This window comes from Lynx rufus, unplaced genomic scaffold (genome assembly GCF_022079265.1).
Source record: "Lynx rufus isolate CCGP_SWC_20201006 ecotype Redwood Valley unplaced genomic scaffold, mLynRuf1.p SCAF_9, whole genome shotgun sequence".
NCBI lineage: Eukaryota > Metazoa > Chordata > Mammalia > Carnivora > Felidae > Lynx > Lynx rufus.
The window spans coordinates 86985712-87012053 of record NW_025814897.1 but is presented as its reverse complement, the minus strand read 5'-3'; the positions used below and the strand labels follow the sequence as shown (position 1 = coordinate 87012053).

Genomic DNA, 26342 nt, shown 5'->3' with positions numbered 1-26342 from the left:
TCGGCCAGATCAACCTACAGTGAAGCCCATCATTTGACAAAACTTTCAACCAGCTTTTTAGTACTTCATTCTTAATACAAACATGCAGTTAAGGATCACTAGGCATAGTGAAGAAAGTCTCCACCATGCAAATCAGGCAAAGCAAACAGGGAGATGGAAAAAAAAGAAAACAAAACAAAAGAAAAAAACTTGGAGAAACTAAGAAAATATACTCAGTAAAGAGAACATTTATTAATCCACAAAACAAGAATTAGGAGTCTATAAAGAAACACTGATAGAATAAAAGAGAACCCTTAAAATAAATATTTTAGGAGACATAAAAAGTATAGTGCAAAGTTTGGAGGATAATATTGAGATAATCTTCTAGAAAGTAGAACCAAAAGACAAGAAGATGGAAAACAGGAGGGAAAGAATATTAGGGGTTCAGTCCCTGAGATTTAGTGAGTTTGAGAGAGAACAGAGAAAATGAAGAAGGGATGACCAAAGAAGTAATTACTAGAATGTAACCTAGAACTGAAGAATTTGAGTTTGTTTTGCTCAACACCAATACCTATCATTATGAAATTGAATACACACTTAGAAGATTCTAAAACTCTTTGTGGAAAAAAGAAGTAGGTCATATACAAAGGATTAAGACTAGGAATAGCAACATAATGACTTTAGACTTCTCACTGGCGGTGCTGAAAGATAGAAGATAATAGAACCATGTCTTCAGTGGTTGGAGAGAAATTGATTTCTAAAGCAGAATTGTACTGTATTCAGCCAAACAAATCACTATGTATTGGTAGAATAAAGATATTTTCAGACATTTAAGTCCTCAACAAAAGAAGCATCCTGTATCTCCCTTATCAAGAAGTAATGGAAAGTTTCTTTACCAAGACAAGAGAATAAACCAGGAAAGAGGAATCAATAGGATCTAGGAAACTGGAGACCCATCCCAGAAGAGAGAAGGAAATCCTCAGTGATCACCTGATCAGTGTAGTGGACTGAAAGAGCAATGGGTCCAAATTGTAATGGAAGAACGGAATGTCTCCAAAGAGTGGAAACTGAGAAAATATCTGATATAGGTAGTTTCTTTTAGATGAGGGTATGGGTCGGGACAAGAAATGATTGACATATGTAATACACTGTTTTAAGAACATAATGCTCTTGGTCATTTATTATTATTAGGATAGATACTGTGGTATCTCCTCTCACATCTCTTCTAAACTTTGATTTGTATATCTTCTAAAATATCACTTTCTTCAAGTGCCCAGTGATCCTTAACTACATGTTCATATTAAGAATGAAGTATTAAAAAGCTGGTTGAAAGTTATCAATATCGGGGCGCCTGGGTGGCGCAGTCGGTTAAGCGTCCGACTTCAGCCAGGTCACGATCTCGCGGTCCGTGAGTTCGAGCCCCGCGTCGGGCTCTGGGCTGATGGCTCAGAGCCTGGAGCCTGTTTCCGATTCTGTGTCTCCCTCTCTCTCTGCCCCTCCCCCGTTCATGCTCTGTATCTCTCTGTCCCAAAAATAAATAAACGTTGAAAAAAAAATTAAAAAAAAAAAAAAGTTATCAATATAGATACTGTATTTGTCAGAATGTTAAAATAGTAAGCATCTATTAAATATATGCATTGTAAATATTCAGAAACTGTTCTATTATTATGTTCCATGTAAATTAAGAGGAACACATGACTTCTATAAAAATATTTACATTATCGGGGCTCCTGGGTGGCTCAGTCGGTTAAATGTCTGACTTTGGCTCAGGTCATGATCTCACCGTTTGTGACCTAGAACCCTGTATCGGGCTTTCCGCTGTCAGCACAGAGCCCATTTCAGATCCTCTGTACCCTCCTCTCTGCCCCTCCCCTGCATATAGGCACACACTCTCTTTCTCTCTGTCTCAAAAATAAAAAATAAACCTTTAAAAATATATATATATTTACATTATCCTGAGGTAGAGGCAGTCAAAATAGGTATTCATTGAAAGTTATTAAAGTGAAGTTATGCTCTTTATGTGCTAAAGGAGAATTTTGATGTTTAAACTGTAAAATGCTTTTTATTAGCTATTTCCATAATTTTGCATAATAATGTCATTGTGTATTGATATTCTAGATGCAACTGAGAACAGGTGGATACAATTTAAATAGAATACTGTGAAGCCTTTAAAATGAGATAGATCTGTACTTTATGGCATGGAAAGTAAGCAAGAAATATTCATTTTTTAAGAAAAAACAGATTGCAGAAGAACACAATATGTATGGTATGGTCTCATCTGTATTTGAAAAGACATATTTTATGTACTAGTATGCTTAGAGACAACTTCTGGAAGGCAATGCAAAAAACTGCTAGAGTGGTTACCTCTGGGGAGGAGAATTGGAGAGCTGATAGAGGAATACTTTACCTTTTCTTTCTATATCCTTTGTGTGGCTTGAAATGTTTACTTTGAACATACATAGCTTTCCTAATGATAAATAAACTTAAAAATTCCAGATGTATTAGACATGTAGGTAGAGTTCTTAACTATTTTTTTTTAACAGAAGTTTACTTGGATTATCAGCAGACATTGAAGAAACCTAATAATATTGGTGACAATAATTTAATATGTTTCAAATCCTTGTGTTAGAAAACAATATTTTTTAGTCTTAAAGGTTTTTTTGGAGGGGGTGTAGTGATTATATTAATGTTAATTTATGAAGTAATGAGTTCATATGGTAAATATTGAAGCTGTACTAAAAATGTGTTAATTTGAAATTAAAAATTAAAATTGTATTTAAGGGTTTTTTAGCTAGTTAATTTCTAAAATAAATAGATATGGAAAAAATGTTCTGTGGTAGTTAAAATTTTGTAGTAGAGTTGGGCTGGATTATGCTACATTTCATATTTTTCAGTGCTGTACTTTATATTACTTTTTCAGTACATTAAAACTTATGCAGTGAAACTGAATAATGGCAATGTTTTTATACCCTTTTATAGCCATTTCTTTTTCATAACCTCCCCCTATTTCCTGTTAACTAAACTATAAGCACCTTTCTGTTAATTTATGAAAATTATTGTTGAGATAGCACATTATCACTGATCTGTATGGCACTTTCAGCATGTTAGAAGCAAAGGTCCAAGCAACATAAAACACATCAAAATTCATTAATGTGGTATTGATTATTTTTTGGATAATTAATTTTATTGCAGACCCTTGAAAGAGATAATGAGCTGCAAAGGGAGAAGGTAAAAGAAAATGAAGAAAAGTTCCTTAATCTTCAAAATGAGCATGAGAAAGCACTGGGAACTTGGAAAAAGCATGTAGGTTTATTAAATAGTAAAATATTAAAATATTTTAAATAGTTGTAGACATTTAAAATAACTATTAAATGCAAAGAAAATATTGCAAAAATCATATAGGAATAAAATCAGACACATGTTCTTCTTGCACTTGTATTTCCAGGAAGTGAATGCTGTTGAAAAGCTAAATTTAATAAAATTTCCTGTAATGCTTTCATGCCTGAAAAACCACACATATACATGTGTGTATATTTATATTTATATAAATATTGATATATATAATTTGAATGACTTCCCATATGTGACAGAGAAAAATTAATTACCTTTTCATAAAATAATTGCATAGTATTTTAATAAATTATTAAAATAATTATATAGGTACTATTATTAGTAGCAGTTTTGTTGAGATGTATTAAAACCATGTTTAGAACGTGTACAGTATTTGAGTTCTATAGTATTAACATTTTATCATAAAGAATTGATATGTTATAGGGGCGCCTGGGTGGCTCGGTCAGTTAAGCGTCCGACTTCAGCCCGGTCACGATCTCACAGTCCGTGAGTTCGAGCCCCGCGTCAGGCTCTGGGCTGATGGCTCAGAGCCTGGAGCCTGCTTCTGATTCTGTGTCTCCCTCTCTCTCTGCCCCTCCCTCGTTCATGCTCTGTCTCTCTCACTGTCTCAAAAATAAATAAACGTTAAAAAAATTAAAAAAAAAAAGAATTGATATGTTATAAACATAGATATTTCCTTAAACCACATCCATTTATTTTACACTAAATTTTCATTTTAGTAAAGTAGATAATAAAAGTATGAAATGGTACAAATTAAAATTGTAAAATATAAAGGTTCACTTTAAATATTGGTGGGCCCCAAAACTGATGATTCTATTTTAATATGTATTTTCATTTCCATTCAATTCTTTCAAAAGAATTCACACAATAGAAAGTCATGATGAGTTTATGGAAACTATATTTTGGGAAAGAAAGATTATGTTTTGGACTATTATACTAATTACACTATACTTTTCTAATACTATAATAATGTAATATATTTTATACTAATATATATATCTGAGTACCAGGTTGACAAACATTTTATAGATTTTGATATAAATTGTTACATAAGTAACTCTTGATTTTTCAATTCATTTGCAGCTAACATGTTCTCTTAATTTGTATTTTGGAGAGATCAAGTCTTCACTGATGAATTTAATAAGGTTTATCCAAATCTCAAAAAGTATTTGTAGTTAGTTGTATCAGAATACTAAAAAATGCTTACTCTCTGTACAAGTAAAGTTTACTGTTAAGCAAGAAGCATAGTAACATTCATTTTAGCTTAAGCGAATTCACATTTCATCTTAACACTTCCTTATTATTCCTGATGTTTAGAAACCTTGGAAATGGTACTGTTGGGATAAGGAAAACTGTAAAGTGAAAAGAGAATATACTTAACTATGTCAACCATACCCCTCCCCCTGCAAAAAGATTAGTTGCCCTAAGAAAGTAAGACATTCCTTTTCCCTGAAACTATAACCATGCCCTTCTCATAGGGAAAAATCAATTGAATTCCAAAAAATAAGCAGTTTCAATAAGGTGAGGCCTCCATCTGTAAATTTGTATAAAATTGGTTTTGTCTTAAGATACTTTAGTTTCTACAATCATTTCACTTCCATATGCTTTAGTACTAAACAAAACAGTTAAATAAGAAAAAGCTGCTATGGTTCTATATAAGAGTTTTCTTGAGTGGGAGGTCAGATCTACTCTTTAATTGTATTTCTATCTCTTTGTAAGTTTTTCACCATTCTTGAGTGAAGGACAGTACAGGTGTTGCTAGAGGATTGTATCAAGATGGGTTTTTTAAAAACTTAAAAAGATACTGGCAAAAATAAGATGGAATCATATAAACTGCTATTTCCACCCCTCTCCAAAACAACAACAGTAAAAGAAATACCGTACAAATAAAACTTTGTGACTATTGTTAGATAGTACAGTTAAAATCCATTGAAATTTATAAAGAACATGTTGTATGCATCTGTTTGCATTTGACTAGTTATATAGTTAATGGATATACATAGACAAAAGATAATAAATGGTTGTTCAGAAAATACTTAGTGGAAGGGGTTGGTTATAAAAGGAATTCAATTCACAACATTTGTTGAGCATCTACTGTGTTAGGTACCATTCCAGGTACTGGATTTTCAGAAATGCCTAAAATAAATTTAGATTAATAACGAGCTCACACTCTAAAAGGGACAGATAACTATGAAATTAACCACAGTAACATGGAGTAGTTTAAGTAGTATTAACAAATTACTGTGAAAGTACAAAATAAATCATATCACTTAGCTAGGTTGGAGAAAGTTTTAGAGAAAAGATGACACTAGAGTTTGGTCTGGAAAGATAAATAGGGTTTCACCACACAATATGTGTCCATTTCCTACACTTCTCTTTCCATCCTGCTGGCATTCCACTTAGTAAAGAATGGGAAAAACCATGGAGGTGTGAAACTGCATCTTCAAGGGTGATGAGTAATCTGATTTGAATAAAGCATAGGATATGTGAAATGTGACATTGGAAAATAGGTTGAGATCATCTTTCAAAAGGCTCCTTACTAAGGAAGTTGAATTTTATAAGTAAAGGGAAGCCATTGAGAATATTAAAGCAGAGAAGCGACAGATCTTTTAGGAAAATAACTCTTGCAACAGAATGGAAGATGGCTTTATGGAAAGAGACCAGTAAGAGGAACACTGTAAATAATCTAACCTTGAGCCTATGATGGTGTCAGTGAGGACAACAGTAGTGAGAACAGAGAAGAGGAGTAGATGCGAAAAGCATTTAAAAGTGGAATTGGCAGAGTTAAGTGACATTTTACATAAAGTATTAGAAGGGGAAAGGAGTCAAACATGACTCTGTGATTAGTATAACTAGTAGAATGATAATGTCATTAAGTGATATAAGGAAGGTGGAAGGAGAAGATTTGTAGATGAAAATGAGTTTAATTTGGAAGCTGCTGAATTTATACTGCCTGCAGGACATCTAGCCTGAAATGCATACCATGCATTTAGAAAACTTGAATCTAAGGAGAGGGGTTGGGAGATGAGATACAGACTTAAGATTTATTAGCATGAAGATGAAATTTGAAGGTATGGTTCTAATCATCTATGGAAGGAGTGGAGGACTTGTGACGAATCCTATGGAAGAAAGAGTAGGGTGGGTGTGTGTTGGGGCAGGGTGGGACGGGGAGCCTGGTAAGAACAGTGAGCAACGTTGGAGGAGAGAGGAAGAATAGTACCATGAAAACAAAACAGGCTGTTCCAAGAACAAGTAGGCAACGTAGTCCTGCTACAGAGCTGTTAAATGGTATGAAACTTGGGAAAAATCCTTTTGCTAATTTGCAGGTGATATCTGCCAGCGGGGGCTGGGGGGAGGGATCTGTAGACCAATGAGGATAGAAGTCAGGTTGTTAAGGAGTATGGGAGGTTAGAATTTGAAACTAGCAAGTGTGGATTTTTATTTTAAGAAGTGAGAGAGACAGTAAATGGGTCAAGGATAAAAATAAATTAGGAATGTGAGAAGAGCATATTTGTGGGCTGAGGAGAACATGCTGGCATATTGGGAAGGATTGTAAATAAGCAGCAGAGAGGAGATTAGTGCTGGAGGTAGGCTCTGAGGGAGATTGGAAAGGATGGGATAAAGAACTCATGGAGAGTTGAGCCTTGGAAGAGAAGTACCTTGCACAGATAGATTTTTAAAAGGTTAAAAACAGATGAGACGAAGGGAAAGTAATAGGTGAGTTCATGTCTGTTAGCTTCTGTAGGGACTCAGTGGCACTTAGTTTGTCTTATATTTGAGGTTCCCGTGAAAGAGTATTCCCCCAAGAAAAAGATTATGACATTTTAAATAGCTAGTGAAAGCCCAGTTTATAGATGTAAATATTAGGCTGAAGTGTCAGTTATTGTTGTACTAATGCTCAGTACTCTTCATTCGGTAGAGTTAAAATCTGTATGTCTAATTTGCAACAATAAAATAAAACTTGGAAAAAGCAATAAAGGCATAACTTTTATAGAGCTTTTATGATTAAGAGTAATACTTTTTCATTTGTAACAAGAGGTAGTTTAATATAGTAGTTAAGAATACAAACCCTAGAAATAGCTTTGGGTTTGGATCCTGACTATATCCACTTGATCTAGGCAAATTACTTAAACATCTATGAGCTTTACATTTCTCACCTGTAAATGGGGATTTTCATAAGTATAAAATTATGTTTATTAAGTACTCAGCACAATTCAATAAATGGTAGCTCTTGATATTAATTACTTTTGTCATCTTTTTTATTTTTTACTTTTTCCAAAAACTTGTGTTAATAAAATATTCTCATATAAAACACACTTATACAACTATTTTTGGTTAAATTTTATATTAGGTTGAAGAACTTACTGGAGAAATTAATGAGATTAAAAATGAGTTATCATCACTTAAAGAAACTCATATTAAGTTACAAGAACATTACAATGAATTATGTCATCAGAAGAAGTTTGAGGAAAACGAGAACTTTCAGGTAAAATTCAAGTGTTTTGTGGTTACAAAACTGAAAGAAATTAGGACCATCACTAATGGTTTTCTTCCTGCTTTATATTTTAAGTGTCTCAAATTTTAAAATAGGAGTATAAGCATGTGGTCTATAATACATTTTCAGTTAATTTTTGTGTACAGTATGACATAAGGATTGAGGGTCATTTTTTTGGACATGGATTTCCAGTTCCAACATGCACATTTTTTGAAAAGACATTTTTTCTCTCATTTTACATTGGTATGTTCTTTGAAAGTTAATTGATCTAATATATGTATGGATCTATTTCTGAATGCTTTATTATGTTCCATTGATTATATGTTCATCATTAAGTCAATATGCAACCCTGCCTTTGTTAGTATAGCTTTGTAAGAAGTTTTAAAATGTGGTAGTGCAAATCCTTCAATTTTTTTTTTCAAAATTGTTTTGGCTCTTCTGAGTTCTTTGCTTTCCATATAATTTTTAGAATCAGTTTGTCAATTTCTGAAAAACAAGTCTGTGGGACTTTGTATTGTGTTGAATCTATAGATTAATTTGTGAAAAATTGACATCTTAACTATTGAGTCCTCCAATTCATGAACATGGCATATGTTTATATTTATTTAGACATTCTTTAATACCCCGCAGGAATGCTTTGTCATTTTCATTGTGTAGATCTTTAAAATGTTTGGTGAAATTTATCCCTGAATAATTCATGTTCTAGGATCCTATTATAAACAGTATTTTAAAAATTAATTTTCTAATTGTTTCTTGCTAGTATATAGAAGTAAAATTTGATTTTTATGCATTGACCTTGTATCCTATTACCTTTTAAATTTATTGTAATGGTAGTTTTTTTCACCTAACTTTTGGGTTTTCTGTGTACATTATGTCATCTGTGAATTTAAAGATATTTTTTTCCTTCCTTCTGCTTTGTATGAATTTTATTTTTTTCTCAATTTATTGCAGTAGTTAAGACCTTCTAGTACAATGTAGAATAAAAGTGGTGACAGTGGGGGTGCCTTGGTGACTCAGCCCATTAAGCGTCCAGCTCTTGATTTTGGCTCAGGTTTGTGGGATTGAGCCCTGTGTTGGGCTCTGTGCTGACAGCTTGGAGCCTGCTTGGGATTCTCTCTCTCCCTCTCTCTCTGCCCCTCCCCAACTCGTGCATTTGCTCTCTCTCTCTCTTCTTCTCTCTCTCAAAATAAGTAACATTAAAAAAAAAAAAAAGTCATGACAGTGGACTTGCTTTATCTCAGATGGAGAATTTTTAGTCTTTCACCATTTCATATGTTAGCTATAGGTTTTTTGTACGTGTTCTTTATCTGATTGAGGAAGTTTCCTTTTCTTCCTAGTTTGCTGAGTTTTTATAATGAATCAGTATTAAATTTTGAGAAATGCTTTTTCTGTATCTGTTGAGATAATCATATTTTTTCTTTATTCTGTCAATATGTTAATATTAACCAATTAATTATATTAATTGATTTCCAAATTTAATATAACCTTGCATTCCTGGGTCACCTGGTTGGCTCAGTCAGTTAAGCATTCCACTTCGGCTCAGGTCATGATCTCACTGTTCGTAAGTTCAAGCCCCTCATCAGGGTCTGTGCTGACAGCTCAAAGCCTAGAGCCTGCTTCAGATTCTGTGTCTCCCTCCCTCATATGCATTCCTGAAATATGTATTATCTTTTTATATATGGCTGGATGTGATTTGCTAATGGTATATTAAGGATTTTGCATTGATTAGGAATACTGATTTGTATGTTTTGCTTATTTTTTCTTTGTATTCTTTTGGTCTGGTTTTTGTATTAGAGTAATACTAGCTTCATGAGTTAGAATGTGTTCTCTCCTCCTGAAAGAGTATTGTATAGAGTTGGTTTTATTTCTTTACTAAATATTAGATAGAATTTGTTGGTTTGCTCCAGACTTCACGTTGATATTTCCTTGTGATGTTTTTTTGCTGTGTATTCTTTTGCTGTAGTAAGTCTTAGTCACTAGTACAATTGTAGCAGGATTCTCACACAGAGAGTTGTGACACTGAGGCTTTTCTTTCCAGGAAGCAACTTTATTCATGTGGGCACCTCTCAGTTTGGTTCATTCCCAAAGAACTGAGCCTTGAACGCCAAGTGGCGTAGTTTTTTATATATTTTTACTTCTTTGTCTCCCATATATGGTCACACATTAACCTGTAGTCTGATTAAGTGGTCTTAGGTTACAAGGTCGTGAGGGATATTGTCATGTATGCATACCTTGAGGTCTTTCTTTTTTTCTTTCTTTTCTTTCTTTCTTTCTTTCTTCCTTTCTCTCTCTCTTTTCTTTCTTTTCTCTCTTTTCTTTCTTTCTTTCTTCTCCCTCCCCTTCCCTCCCCTTCCCTCTCCTTTCCTTTCCTTAGGGAGGGGACCCTACTACACAACTGTATACTGAGTCCTGTGAGTCTTCCTAGCAAATCATGGAACCTGGGGGTAGTCTTGGAGACTTACAACACAATCATTTTTGGTAATTTTTGTCTTTCAAGGAACTTGTCCTTTTCATCTAAGTTGTCAAATTTATTGGCAAAGCGTTACTCATAATATTCCTTTACTGTTCCCTTTCTCTATCAGATCTATACTGATGTCCCCTTTCATTTGTGCGTCCCACCTTTCCCTTCCTCCCATTCCGTCTCCTCTTCTTCTTCCTCTCTCTCGTCAATTTAGCTAGACTCTCAGCTTTATTTGCCTTTCCAAAGAACGAGGTTTTGACTTCATTGATATCCGTCTCATGTTTGTTCATTTACTATTTCATTGGCTTTTGCTGTTAACTTTATTATGGAGCCTTACTTACATTCTACTTACTTTGGATTTGATGTGGTTTTTTCAGCTCTTTAACATGGACACTTAGATCATTGATTATTGGCCTTTCTTTCTTCTTTTCTAATATCAGCATTTAAAGCTATAAACTGTCCTCTAAACATTGTTACAGCTTCGTCCCACAAATTCTGATATGTAGTGGTTTCATTCTAACTTTTTTTAAGTTTATTGGTTTATTTTGAGAGAGACAAAGATAGCACAAGTTGGGGAGAGGCAGAGAGAGAGAGGGAGAGAGAGAATCCCAAGCAGGCTCTGGACTGCCAGCGCAGAACCCAACGCGGGGCTTGAACTCATGAAACCATGAGAGCTCATGACCTGAGTCGAAACCAAGAGTCGGACACTTAACCACCCAGGTGCTCCTGTAGTGGTATCATTCTTATTCATATTTTAAAATTCCTTTTGTGAGGTCTTCCTTGACCCATGGGAATGGGTATGAACCATGGTATGGGTATGACCTATAACTGTTGTTTAATTTCCAAGTATTTGAGAATGTTCCAAGTATCTTTCTGTTAATGTTTTCAAATATAATATAGTTGTAGTCAGAGAGCATTTTCTGTAAGACTTTTATCCTTTTCAATATAAATATATCCTTTTAAATATAAATATCCTTTCTCAAAAGACTTGCTAGCCAAGCATATTGCCTATCTTGGTGAATATTTCATGTGCTCTTGAAAAGAATGCATATTCTGTTATTTGTCAGTTGAATGTTTTATAAATGTCAGATCAGGCTGGTTGATGATGATGTTCAAGTCTTTTCTGTCCTGATCTTTTTTGTGTACTTCTATCAATTAGTGGGAGAAGACTATTGAAATTTTTGTGAATTTATCTTTCCGTTTTTAGTACTGTCAGTTTTTACTTTGTGTGTTTTTAAGCTCTATTATTAGGTGTATATACATTTATGATTGTTATTTCTTGATTAACTGATCCATCTTTATCCTAGTAATATTTCTTATCTTGAAGTCTATTTTGTATAATATTAATGCAGCTGTTCCATCTTTTATGGGTAGTGTTTGCATTATATATCCTTTTCATCCTGTTACTTTTTCAGTGGGGATATTCATAATTTCTTTATGTTGAGTAATAACATGAAAAAGTCTGGGGTGCCTGGGTGGCTCAGTTGGTTAAGCGTCCGACTTCGGCTCAGGTCATGATCTCACAGTTCGTGAGTTTAAGCCCACATCAGGCTCTGTGCTGACAGCTCAGAGCCTGGAGCCTGCTTCAGATTCTGTGTCTCCCTCTCTCTCTCTGCCCCTGCCCTGCTCACACTCTCTCTCAAAAAGTGAATAAACATTAAAAAAAAAAAATCAACATGAGGAATTTTTATATTTTCTTTTTGAGAACTGTTTCTTACATATATTTTTTTATTGTGGTAAAATATACATAAAATTTACTAAAACTATATGTGTGCAGTTCAGTGGCATTAAGTTCATTAATAAATGGGCATGGGCATGGTTGTGTACTAATAAGTTATATTTCCAAAAACAGTAGGCCAGATTTGGCCCACTGGCCATAGTTTGTCAACTACTTTTCTAGAGCTTAATTGAACATAGTCTGTTTTCAAAATTATGTTAAATTCTTTGGTTAGTAAGAAGTTTACAATACTATATTCTCATTTTCTTTTACTCAGTCTTTGTGTTATTTTTATAATACACTTTTACGTATGTTATCAACTCCACCATATATTATTTTTAGTTTAATTTTATTTTTTTAATTAAAAAAATGTTTTTTCATGTTTATTTACTTTTGAGAAAGAGACAGAGACAGAATGCGAGTTGGGGAGGGGCAGAGAGAGAAGGAGATGCAGAATCTGAAGCAGCAAGCTCCAGGCTCTGAGCTGTCAGCAGAGCCTGATGCGGGGCTTGAACTCACGGACCATGAGATCATGACCTGAGCCAAAGTCAGACGCTTAACCAACTGAGCCACTCAGGTGCCCCAATTTTTTTTTAATGTTTATTGTTGAGAGAGAGAGAGACAGAGTGTGAGCAGGGGAGGGGCAGAGAGAGAGAGAGAGAGAGAGACAGAATCTGAAGCAGGCTCCCAGCTCAGAGCTGTCAACACAGAGCCCCATGCGGGGCTTGAACCCATGAATAGCGAGATCATGACCTGAGCCAAAGTCAGTTGCTTAACTGACTGAGCCACACAGCCCTGTTATTTCATTTTAAATTGTTAATTACCTGGTTAAGAAAATTAAGAATTAGAAAATGTCTTTTTGGTTTTTTTAATTAAGTAGGCTCCACGACCCTGAGAGATCGAGTCACTGCCTCACTAAGCCAGCCAGGCACCCAAAAAATCAGAGAAAATATCTTTTATATTCACTCATATTTGCCATTCCTGGCCCTCTTTATTCACTTCTGTAGATCCAGGTTTCTACCTGGTATCCTATTAAGTTTGAAGAACTTCCTTTAATTGTGTGTGTGTGTGTGTGTGTGTGTGTGTACGTGTCTGTGTGTGCGTGCACAGGTGCATCTGGGTGAGGAATTTTCACAGCTTTTGTCTGGAAAAATGTTTATTTCTCCTTAATCTTTAAAGGGTATTTTCACTGGATATAAAATTCTAGATGGACAATACTTTTCTTTCATTAATTTGAAGATGCTGTTGCACTATTTTCTTGCTTATGTTGCATCTGGCAAGAAGTCTACAGTTATTATATTCACATCCTCTTTGTAAATGTTTTTGTTTGTTTTTTTTTTTTTTTTATCTCTGGTGTACCTTGGTTTGGTTATTTTGTTTGGGATTTGTGGAATGAATTCTTGAATCTGTAGATTTCTAGTTTTCATTAGATTTAGAGGATTTTTGGTCATTACTTCAGATTTTTTTTCTGTCCCCTTCCTTTCCTTTTATGGGACTTCAACTACACATGTTAAACTAGCAGGATAAACATCCCACAGGTTACCAGGTGCTGCACATCTTTTTGTCTTTTTTCTCTCACTTCTTCCATTGGGGTTTTCTATTTTTTCTGTGTCCTGAAGTCCAATTATCTTTTGTTCTATTTTGTTTAATCTGTTAAGCCTATCCAGTGAGTTTTTATTTCAGATACTGTATATATCATCTCTAGAATTTCCACTTCTTTTGTATGTGTGTGGGGGGTATATATTTTTTATTACATTCATGTTGTCCTTTAAATCCTTGAACATTTATAATAGTTTAAAATTTTGTTTGCTAAATCCATCATCTCTGTCATTTGTTTCTGTTGACATTTAAAATTACAACTCAGTGGCATTAATTAGAAGTATAGAGTTGTGCAATCTTCACCATTTCCAGGATTTTATCATCATCCCAAACCGAAACTGTGTAACCATTAACCAGTGACTCTGGACTTCCCTCTCTCCTCAGCTCCTAGTAACCTCTAGTTTACTTTCCAACTCTATGAATTTGCCTATTCTGTATATTTTATGTAAGTGTAATTGTGTTAATACTTTTCCTTTTTGTCTTATTTCACGTAGCATAAAGTTCTCAGAGTTGACCCGTGTTGCAGCATGTATTAGAACTTTATTCCTTTTAAGCAGAATAATATTCCCTTGTATGGATATACGATGTTTTGTTTATTCATTCATCTGTTAATGACACTTGGGTTTTCACCTTTTGGCTATTGTGAGTAACACTCTTTTGAACACTGACGTACAACCATCTGAGTCTCTGTTTTCAGTTTTGGGGGGTATATATCTAGGAGTGGATTTGCTGAGTCATATGGCAATTCTATAATAAACATTTTGAGGAACTGCCTTGTTTTAACTCAAAGAGTGGATGTCTAAGTCAGTTGAAATTGACATATCACAGTTCCTGTGCCATAATTTATACAGTCCTTCACTGTAGGACATCCTTGTACAAATTTTCTGTACTTTTGCAATTATTTCGTTAGGATAAATTTCCAGAAACAGTTTTGCTGGGTCAAAGAGCTTGTTTACTTATAGTTTTGACACATATTGCCTTCCAGAAAGATTGTACCAATTTATACTCCCACCAATCACATATAAAAGTACCTGTATACCCAAACTCAAATACTTTTATCAGTTAAAAAAAATTGTTTTTAATTTATTTGGGGAGGGGGGGAGAAGGGAGAGAGGGAGAGAGAGAGACAGAAAGAGGATCCCAAGCAGGCCCAATGCAGGGCTCAGACTCACAAACTGTCAGATCATGACCTAAGCCAAAATCAAGAGTCAGATGCTTAACCCACTGAGCAACCCAGGCGCCCCGTTACTTTTATCAGTTTTTATTTACATTTTTATTAAACATATTTTCATGTGTGTCAGTTACATTTGAGTTACGAGTGTATATATTCCCATTTACAAGTACACACAAAAAAACTTTTTGATCCTATGTCCATCTCTAAATACAAGTCTGTTTTCCCCTGCAGAGTCAAGTTTCTTCAAAGAGTGGTCTAAACTCATACCCTTTAGTTCCTTCCTTCCTATTTATTCATCCTTCAACATAGGGCAATCTGGCTTCACCCCTCCCACCCCATCCAATGGATGGACACTACTTCCAATGGACATTTTTCAGTCCTTTTGATAATACATTGATACTGTCTCCTTCTTGAATACCTGTTCTCCTTTTCTTCTACCATATTTTACTCATCTGTGTTTCTCCCTCTCAAGCTTCTCTTTAAAGTGGAAATAATAGTTATTCTTACCATTAATTAAGCAACCATGAGTTATATGCTTTATAAACAGAGTTGAATTTATTCTCCTAGAAACTACCATATTGTTTTTTGTTTATCTCCTTTGCTGATTTTTCCTGCAATGGTTTTCATTAGCATTTTATCCTATACCCTTTTCCCCCTTCAAAATATACTCTTATTAGTTTCATCAACTTGTACATCTTCTGTTGCCATCTATCTATCCCTGATTTTCAAATATACACTTCCAGGTAAATTTTCTCTCGTAAACTCCAGATACATGTATCTAAATGTTCATTAGACTTCTCTACTTTAATATCTTCCTAACTCTTCAAACTCAGCAGGTTCAAACAACCCATGATATTTTCCTCCAAATCTGCTACTAACTCCTGTTTTCTAGCTGAGTAAATAACATCCACCAGTCACCTATGGTGAATCTGAATTCTGTAACCTGAACTCTGTAAATCAATCTGGACTCTCCTTCTTATCATTCATCAAGTCCTATTGATTAGCTTGTAAATACTTCTTGTATCTATTCAGTTCTTCATCTTTACTGCTATCACATGGACTGTGACACTATGGCACTCTTTTGATGCATCTCTGTCTCATGTTGTCTCCCTTTAATTCAGTATTTTTCAGACTTCTATGCACAGCCTATTAGTGGTCATGGAAATTAGTGATTTGTGGGCCAGTATTCTTTAAAAAATGAAATAAAGTGCATATAAAACATAATGCATCACATTAAGAGTAGACATTACTTGGTGTGCTTGCTGTTGTAAAACATTTATTTCTCATTGCAGGTTTTAACGAGTTTGAAACATTATTCTTGATGCTGCAGCCAGAATGGTCTTTCCAGTCAGATGTTACTTGTCTAAAACCATTCAGTTGTCTTGCTGAAACTCCTGAGCATCCTATACTTGGCCCTTAATGACCTGGGCATAACATCCCAAGCCTCATTTCTCTCCATTCTCCCAGTGTCCAAGCTCTAGCTGAAGTAAATCATGAGTAGTTCCATGTAAAGACTATACTCTTGCTTGCTTTTAAGCATCTGTATATGCCACGTTTTCCCTGGAGTGCCTTCTTATCCCCATCTATATTATTTCTTTTCCTATCTTTCCCACTGGATTGTGAGTTTTTTGAAGCTAGGGACTATGTTCTTCATCATTGTATCCCAAAGCCTAGTGCAGTGCTTCCATGGAACAAGTGCTGAATACACAGGGGGTTGAATTGATTCATTATTTTAAAGATGCATAAAAATACCAAACACTCAAAACAATTTGCTTGCCATGACTACTTTGCTTTTAATAAGAGTGGTTCTTTTATTATATTTGTGAAATTACATAATAATGTGGAATGCATGTTTGAAAACATCAAAGGGTCTCAATTTTGTTTAAATATGATAGACCATACAAAATGTAGTTAAAGTGATCTTGTTACAAAGAGTATTATTGGGGCGTCTGGGTGGCTCAGTCAGTTAAGTGTCTGACTTCAGCTCAGGTCATGATCTCTAAGGCTGGTGAGTTCAAGCCCTGCGTCACGCACTGTGCTGACAATTCAGAGCCTGGAGCCTGCTTTAGATTCTGTGTCTCCCTGTTTGCCCCTCCCCCGCTTTCTTGCGCTCCCGCACACGTGCTCTCTCAAAAATAAACATTAAAAAAAATTAAAAAGTAGTATATTAAACTTAGTAAAAAATAATAATTTGGCTTTTAAATAGAAATTGCTGAATGGTTGACTTGAAACAGATTCCACTTTTACCAGCAAAATTTGTTCAAATGTCTTATACTTTTTAACAATATGTTTTTTACATTAGAGGTATTTTTTCCATGTTACTTTAGAATCTTCCAGAAGTAAATACTAAAAACAGTGAAATGTCAATGGAAAAACCAGAAAATACTATCATACAGAAATGTAATTCTGGACAAGAAATAAAGACGGACACTATGAGTTTTTGTTCAGATACTAACTACAGAGAAAAGGAGAAGAAAGAAGACCCATTTATAGAAATAATAGAAGGTAACCTAACACATTGATATTTTCTAATTTGATGTATTGAGAGCCCCACCCCCACCTTTTCTCCTACAAATAAAGGATCTGTCAAAGTGCTGTGCTAGGCCATCTATGGAATTTAGGGGAATATCAGTTATATATAGTCTTTGAGGATCTTGTACTGTATCTGAAGAAATACTTTTTCATTTGTGTAAGTCTTAAGACAGGCTTCTTTTGAGATGTCATTTAGAGTCAATATTTTGGGGGAAAATTACATTCCTGTCTTCCCTAATCACTTACTCCATGGCGTTTTGCATTATGGTTTCTGCCTTCACTGCCTTGGGGAGTGTGTTCTCTGGGCTACCCATAACCTTCTGATAATCAGACCTGGAGCACTTTCCTTAGTTCAAAAGACCTTTCTGTAACCATTGAAATAATTTACTAGTTTGTCTGTCTTGAAAAAGAGTTGTTTAAAGACCATAAACTTATTGTATGAACATGTTCAAACCTAGGCTGAACAACCACTTGGTGGAGATGTTGTAGAGAGAATGAATGGACTAAAGTCCTTCAAATCCTGAATTTTGTATTCTAGGTTATTTTAACTATACAGAAAATTTAAAATCTATGGTTAAAACCCAGATGAATAAAATAAGTATTCTAAACATTTGCCCAAAAGTATCCAAAAATTTTTAAATACTTAGAAGGTAATGATCAAGTGACAACTGTCAGTCTTGAAGAAATCAGCTAGCAATTCTGGATCGTAGATAGTGATAAAAAGAAAACCACAGGCCTAAAATGGAATCACCTGTATTAAGAACCCAATGTCAGCAAGCCTTCAGTACCTAAGCAAACTGTAGTTTCAACCCCCAGGAATATAACCTTTAACCAGTTAACCTGGAATTTCCTGGTCAGCAATAAGAAATCTGGTAGGCCCCTTTCCCATTAGGAGAGTGACCTTGCCTAAAACAATGGATTCTTTGCTAATAATTTTTTTTCCACTCATTCTCTTTTAAAACCTTTCCTTTTCTATAGCTTAGTGGGGTTTCTATTTGCTAGGTGGAATGCTGCCTGATTGAATGGATCATTTAATGAAGCCAGTTAGATCTTTAGATTTCCTTGGTTAAATTTTTGTTTGACAGTAGTAATAGAAATTAGAGTCTAACTTGTTAGCATAAATTCATTTTTATCGACTCAGCTGTGTGTACATGGAATTGTACTGTATGCTCAAAAGGAAGTGTAATAGACTAGAGAACTAAAAACCATTTTGTAATATCCTCAACCTACTTGCCCCTTTTTAAACCAAAAATGCTTTTGTTGTTATGAAATAAAAATTTAATATGAGGAGAGCCGAAAATATTTAGCATGCTAAATATATGACAAAGATAACTCAACATTTAAGTAAAACTGGTGTTTTGTGTAATGGCCAATGAAATATTTAAGACTAAATATGTTTTTATAAAAATAGGTCATACATTTTGTCTTATAAAAGCAGGCTTTAGTGTGTAATATAAAAATTTACTGTATTCTCATCATGACAGATTTACAGCTTTTTGAAAAAAGCTCCAAGAATGAAAGTGATCCTGCTATACCTCAGGATGAAAATCAAAGTGAAGTCTCCCTAAGCAAAACCCTCTGCATAGAAAAAGAACTAATCAGTCAAGGACAAACCTTAAATGTTACAGACCTTAGAAAAGCAGTTACTTCAGAAAAAAAAGACAAGGTGCATTTGGAAAAAGACAATGATTGTACAGAATTTAAGTCACCAAACAATTCATTTTTAATGGCAGATAGATCGACAGAAACAGAAAAGATACACCTAGAAAGAACTGAAAGATCTGATCTTCACCATGCAGATATCCACCTGGAGGTTGAAAATACCATAGCATCATCTAACAATATCTTAAATGAGATGTCTCACCATACAAATCAAAAGAAAGATGGTTGTGAAGATGAACCATTCAAACAATTCAGATTGCTTCCAGGGATTCAAGAAAGTGCCACAGAGAAGGAAATTCCAAATAGTGACCAAACCAGAGCAGATCTGGATTCATCTCTAAATGTAAAAAATCCTGTTCAGTGTCAGAAATACAGTTTGCAGGATTCAAGTAATGTTATGTTAGATGATAAGCAATGTAAAATAAACCAAATGCAACTGTTAAGTAAAAAAAGCGAGTGCAGTGTATTGCCATTTAAACAAACTTCAGTTTTTCAGCAAATCTGTAACGATACCTCAGAGAAACCAGAACTACCTATTTCCTCTGATACAGCAGTTAACCACCCCATTTCATCTGCTTTCAGTGATAATTTGAAAGTACTTAAGAATGCAAATAAAAATGTTAATATTATGCCTAAATTGGTGAAACCCAACTCAAGCCCTAGGGAAAGAACTATATGGAAAAATCTGAATGATATGGACACTAGTCAACTAAAGAACTGTTTGGGATATTTAGAAAACAGTGTCACCATTTCCCATCTCCAGATTAACAATGAGAACGTACATACTTCACAAGCCAAAGACATGAAAACGGCTGTTCCTACAAAAACTTCCACAGAAATACAGTTTTCCAATAAAGAGAGTCAGATTGATGAGAATCAGATAACTGAAGCCACAAAAAATGACCTCTTCCTTTTTGTGAATGTTAATGAAAGACAGCATACATTGTTAAATAATACAGAGAAAACAGAGTCATTAAATGACATCGTTTCAGGAGAAATTTACAGTGAAGGACAGCTGGAAGAATCATGTTCATTTCACATAAAGCCATCTGGAGATTTAGTAAACAGAAGTGGAAGGTCAGCCTTTGATCTTTCAACTTCAGATAAAAAAACTGAGAAAATTCCAGTATATGTGAATTTCTTAGACCCCAGTCCTTGGTCAAAAGTAAATCAAATTGAAAGTCAAACACTGAGCACTTCAACCTCTAGCATTCCTTTGTTGCTGCAGGAGAGACCAACAGGCCCATCAGAAAACAAAAATATGGTTTCAGTGACACTTTGCAAAAATGTTGATGATATCAGGAAGGATACTGGCCCAGGTAAAAAAAAAAAAAAAAAAAAAAAAAACTTTAGGTTTTCTTTTAAAATTTGAATTTCTACTCCTTATCCTTGATAGTCTCCAAACCGTTATGTTTCAAATGAAACCATTTCGTTTAAAAACTGCCTAACCCTAAAATACAGAATACTCCATATATGTATATAGGTAAAAGTGGGAAAGGTTTTCCTTAAACATAAGTGGGACTTTTCACCTACATCTGAGCCACTAGTATCAACAGGTACTGAGGTGCACATGCATATTGCAGATTAAAAAAAAAAATTCCTCAAGGAACTGGAAATAGCAGAAATGAACACAGGCCCTGGTCATTAATTTTAAATTAGGAACAACTACCTAATCGGAGTCAAGTTGTTCCTAAGGCTTCTGCCAGTGGGCATGTTTATTCCTTTTCATTCTATACTGAAAAAACTTCCTTCCCTCACTTCCTTCCCCGAATTTTCTACTGCTTTCCTTAATTTTTCTTTTAGCTGTCCCTTCACTAGTACTAGAATCCAGCTTTGTCTTCATTTTACAAGTATTGTTGAGGTATAACATTAATACATTTCAGATCATTGATATTTGTCACTGAAACACTTTAAATGGAATCCCTTAATTATGTACCAAATATTAAAACATTCAAACGTTATTTCAGAGAATAGTGTATTCTAACCACCACATGAAATAACATTATGTCCAAGTCTTGCTTTATAAAAATATTCTAGAACAAAAAAATAGGGGGGAGGCAGATGAACTACGTATGACTTAATAGTGATGGGTGTTGGGAGCCGGGTGATGGTACGAGGTTCATACTCTTTTTGTGTATCTGAAATTCTTCCCACTAAAAATACTTAAAAATAGAAATATACCACATATCATGTACAAGTGCTGTACAAATGTAATTTGAACGATAGTTTAAGATTATGAAAAAAAATCTTTTGCTAACAGCAATCTCATAATCAAAGTTATGGAGGTTGTTAGAGATATTCTCAGAATTATTTGTAAATAAATTATAAACTAATTTATTTGCTGGTTTAACAGTATGCATTTAGACCCATTAAAGTAATGCAGATTACAAGGAAAGCTCTGAATGGCCCTCAGAGCTAGCTAATAGGCTTCTTTTAAAAAGACAACTGATAGAACTTTGAAGAAAAATTGGGAATTAAAAGCAAAATGAAGTGTATCAGGTTTACTAGCATAAATGGAGAAGTAATGTAGGGAAAAACAGAAAACACCAAAAACTGTAAAAACTTCCTACTTTCCTAATAAAATGTAGTAACTTCAGATTCCATTAATTTTGAATCTGTTGAATGCTGCAATTAGTCAAGTGCTGTAAGTGAAGGGGCTAATCTTCAATCTCCGTGATATAAATAAGGATGGAATGGGAGAGATCTAAAATTCTGTAGAAATTCAGCTTGTAAAACGTCCACTCATAAAAGATACAAGTGTCTTTTAACCTTCAAAGCTGACATGTTTCTCTAAATCATTTTTACCTATTTATTAAATTCCAGTGATCCCTACTAGACAGCCCTTTGTTGGGCTTCTTACTGTGGCTCATTTCTTTAAATATATTTCATAAATATGACTTTTAGTTGATTCAGACTTTTCCCATTAATCTGAATTGTAAGATGCTCACTTCATATAAATGTTTACCTCTGTGGCAATGCAATAACCAGTGGAAGAAGGATAATGTTTTATGTGAGTTACGTTATTTTAGAAGGTATTTATGCCATTTCACACATTTTAACATGAAATCAGGTTTTAGAAAGCAGCAATAAAAAATGTTTTCTGAAATGCCTATGTGTATTAACAGCAAAGTCAATGTAAACTATAAAATGTTAAAAATAAAAACAAAATAGAAATAGTTACTTTTTAAATACAAAAGCATAGATAGGATCAGAGAAAAACAAGTTCAGTCACTAAAACGAGTGTCTGGAGAATAAAATTCAGTTGTTGCCATTTCCTCTTTGTCAACCAGATACTACCAGCATTAACAGAGTTGCTGACACTTTGAATAGCTCAAGTATCCATCCAGATCCCAAGGGAGAGCCCAGCAAAGAGAGGAATGCAATTGCAAAGACTTTTTACGATTCTTCTTTTCCCACAGAACACGTAAGTCAATTAAAAATACTGCTGAGCAGACCTTAGTGAGCTAATTCTACAGATATGTGTAGAACTGTATGCATCTGGATGCTTTAAGACCTAACTGATCTCCAAAATAATATCAAGAGGGCAACATGGCACCATTTTTCACAATTAAGGTTGATGGAAAACAGCAGGAAAAAGTCACAGTGCATAAATCAAATAGATATAATCCAGCCTGTTTGGGGAAGAACAGTGTGAGGTAGTGTATTATGTATCTACTTCTATTTTTTTAGTCACCTAAATTTAGGAGTAGTGGCATTTGAGCATTTAAAATTTTCTTAATAAAAGATGCCTTAAAATAATCCAATCAATTAAATTCCATTGTTCTTGACATTGCTTAAGTAATTACATCATTTTGAGAAACTACTGCACAGGAATTTCTTTTAAATTACTTCGGTTAGAAGACAGTATGAGAAAGGATCAAATATCCTTAATATATAATATCAAATAGGAATATGTATGTGTGTGTATGCATATACATTTGTAGACATTACATGGCTCCAAGAGTCCATTTGTCATATGAAAAGCAAGCACAGCTGACCAGTTTTGGGGCAAAATTTTTAAGTTACTATTATCTCAGAGTACAAAACTTTAGCATGAAAAAGGCTGTATTGTTCAAAATCTAAAAAAACAGGCAATTCTAGGTGTTAACTCCTAAAAAGTATAAAGTAAAAAGGTTTGGCAAGATCACTTACAGAAAAAAACCAACTACATGGGGACAGATTTTAAAACCATCGTGTATTTTTTTTAATTTTAGAGGTACATATTAAATAACTTTCTCTTTAGCACCTATAAACTAAAAATTGTAGTACTAACACAGCATTAACAAGTAACAACTTTTAACAATGTATTTTATTTTTTATTTTAAATAGGGAAAGTGCGCACACGAGGGGTAGAGGGAGAGAGAATCTTAAGCAGGCTCCATGCTCAGAGAGGAGCCCTACTCAGGGCTCAGTCCTGCAACCCTGGGATCATGACCTGAGTCAAAATCAAGAGGTGGATGCTCAACTGAGCAACCCAGGGGCCCCTTACTTTCCTTTTTAAATTAAATTATTTAAATTTTAAAATGTGAGCCCAGGCTGAAAAAGGCGGCTAGTAATCTGGCTCAGGGCAATTTTAGGCCTAAGAGTAGATCTTTTAGGCAGAAAGAGGAGGTAAAAAGGTAATGATTTTTTAGGAAAGGAAGGAGTAAAGATATGTAGCAACATCTCTGGAACTAGAATTACTGCTATAGGCTGCAAAACCTCTATAAGTCAAATTCAGACAAGTTTTGTTAAATGTGAACTTTATGCTCCATCTTGCTTCTCCAGCCTATCCCTGCTCCTGCCCCTCCCACCAAGTAGGCAGTTAAGGGGAAAGAAACTAAAGTAGTTATGTGTAAATGTCTTTTTCCTCTCCATCATCAAGATAAAAAGTCAAAGAATAATGAAAATCAGGTAATTTATACTTGATGACAAATGCACCAAACTGCATCACACTGTGGTGGCAAAAACAGGTTATAATTAGGTACCATCAGTGAGTTTATCTCAAAATCAGCAACTAAATTTAAATTTGATTGCTTTCTCGGCATCTATTCTCTGTATTGCATGGATGACCTACAGTCATTTTGGCCCTGTGAGCTAAATGACATATGTTGGGCACTTTTACATTCAAGACATTATCAGAAATACACATTTATGTACATTTTTTTTATCCATTACCAGTTACTCTACAGTAGCATTTTGCAACTAAATGGTGCTAAGAGTAAGGCCACAAAACTTAAATGACTTGCCTGTGGTCTCCTGGCAGTCCTGTGCTGACACTTTTGTTTTCATATGTTATTTCATAAGAACATAGGCAAACTATGACATAGCGTCACTGCAAGGAACAAAGGCTAAGATTACAAGGGGACTGGGTGGCTGACTGTAGAATTCTCAGGAGCCAAACAGACCCATCCAGAAGGAGCAACTCTTAGGAAAGGGAGGTTAAATGTAAACAGTTAAGCTCATTTAAGAATTATTACTCTGTAATCTCGCTTTGAAAACGTTATGCATATGCCACCTTTTCCAGTCAAAGTGGGAGATTTTAATGTAAGGCAGTACTCGAAGATCTTCACAAAGATCTATGAACAAATGACATTCATTATAGCCTAATTTATAACTGAACATTTCCCACCAACTTAAATGTTCAACATATTAAATTATGGAACATGGAATATAATGGAGCGATGTTGTTAACTTTTTAAGAGCAGAGGAAAATACTAAAAATATTTTTAACACAAAACAGAAAAAGACAGAAATATGATCCAGATTTTAAAAGTGTATATATACACAGAAGAGAGACCAGAATATTTACATCAAAATGTTTAATGGTACTTGGGATTTTAGGTAACTTTAATGTCATTCTTATCCTGTTCATTTCTAAAATATGTGACTTTTTATCAGAAGATTTTATCTGGAATCCAAGAAGACCATCAAAGATTTATTTTTCTTCAGGAAATTAACTCAAATTTATTTTTGTGCAGCCACTGACAATGGTTTATGAGAAATTTTAAAGACTGAGGAAATAGCCCACGAGGGAAAAACCAAGATCTAAAATTCTATAGAATGATCAAATACACTAAAAATAGAAAAAAGATAGTAGCAAACAATACCAAAATGTGTTGACTGGTTTCCCTGGATAGATTACTAATGAATTTGATTTCTTTATACTTTTTCCTCTATTTTCTAAACTTCCAATAATTATCAGAAAAAAAATCTTAAAAAACTTACATAATTTTTAAACACAGTATTAGAAGTATGATCCAATGCAGTGCCTTGGAAACATGCCAACTTCCAAATACCTCACTGTTCTTTCCTGTTTGTCCCAACAGTGGTGCTCTGAAGCATGAGAGGAAACATGAAGTAAAAGGCAGTTTTTATAAGGCAGTCTACCTCTGTTAGCATTTTTAATTTTCTCCTGGTTTTGATAGAAGATACAAAACATAGACATGTTTGGGAAGGGAAGGGGAGTAGCAGACAAAACAGATTTTTATCTGTAATTGTTTTAAGTATCTTTTCTTTCAGTGTAAGCTTAAGACCTTTTAGAAAAGGTTCATGGTAGTACTGGGCTCTATTAGGGATCTCAAGGAGCTACTACATAGACCTAAGCCTCCACATTCACATTTTATTGTTTTTTTTTGTGCCAAATTAAGGTAGTTGCTGAAAATTAGCCAAGAAAAATGATGGCTTTATCACATACTCGTAATTGCACAGCCTTAAGGATTTTAACTCTTGTTGATGACTTTAAAAAATGAGTAATTTCAACACTAAGTAAAATAAGTTTGGTCTTTCCTAGGTGAAAATAAAGCCTCTGAAATCAACTCTGCCACAAAGCCATTTTCAGGCAATCATGATTAAAGATACTACCAATGTGGCTGCATCATCTCCTGGTGAAGAGGACTGGCAGAGCCTGGAAACAAATGAAGTTAATGAAATCGAAAAGTTCCTAAGCTTAGAAAATGACAACCACCCTAAGAAAAGAAAAACAGAAGAGATGCTGGAAAAAATGACAGAGTAAAAGGACGTTGATAAATGCTTTCAAGTGGTGAATGGACTTAATTGAAATATCAATCATATGGTTTTGACTAGAACAGAATGTTACACTTCAAGCTTTACAGTTATACACACTTTTCCAATTTCTTTTCATGTGATGAAATTATTTTTTTTTGCAAATGCTTCATCTAAGGTAGCTAAGATTGCTTGGTAGCATCCAATTCCCCTTAAGAAAATGTGCTCTCCTCTGTACATCCTTTTACCAAAAAGCTCTTGTTGCACCTTCAACCCCCTTCCTTGCAGAACACAACTTCCGTATTATACAAGATAGGTGGTGACCCTTTGTAACTTATTACTTTGTATTCTCTGAAATTTGTGACTTTTTACATTTCTTTTAAGACAA

At 34.4% G+C, this 26342-nt stretch overlaps 1 protein-coding gene across 1 annotated transcript in view; it reads left to right on the top strand.

Annotated features, from left to right (window-relative positions):
- The window catches only part of CCDC73 (coiled-coil domain containing 73), a 127929-nt gene extending 101965 nt beyond the window's left edge, over window positions 1-25964 (top strand). The window contains exons 12-17 of the mRNA XM_047071203.1: window positions 3172-3282; window positions 7682-7816; window positions 17104-17281; window positions 18793-20289; window positions 22261-22394; window positions 25743-25964. Of these exons, the coding sequence (XP_046927159.1) occupies window positions 3172-3282; window positions 7682-7816; window positions 17104-17281; window positions 18793-20289; window positions 22261-22394; window positions 25743-25964 (2277 nt within the window). The remainder of the gene's footprint in view (window positions 1-3171; window positions 3283-7681; window positions 7817-17103; window positions 17282-18792; window positions 20290-22260; window positions 22395-25742) is intronic.
- The last annotated feature ends 378 nt before the right edge of the window (window positions 25965-26342 follow it).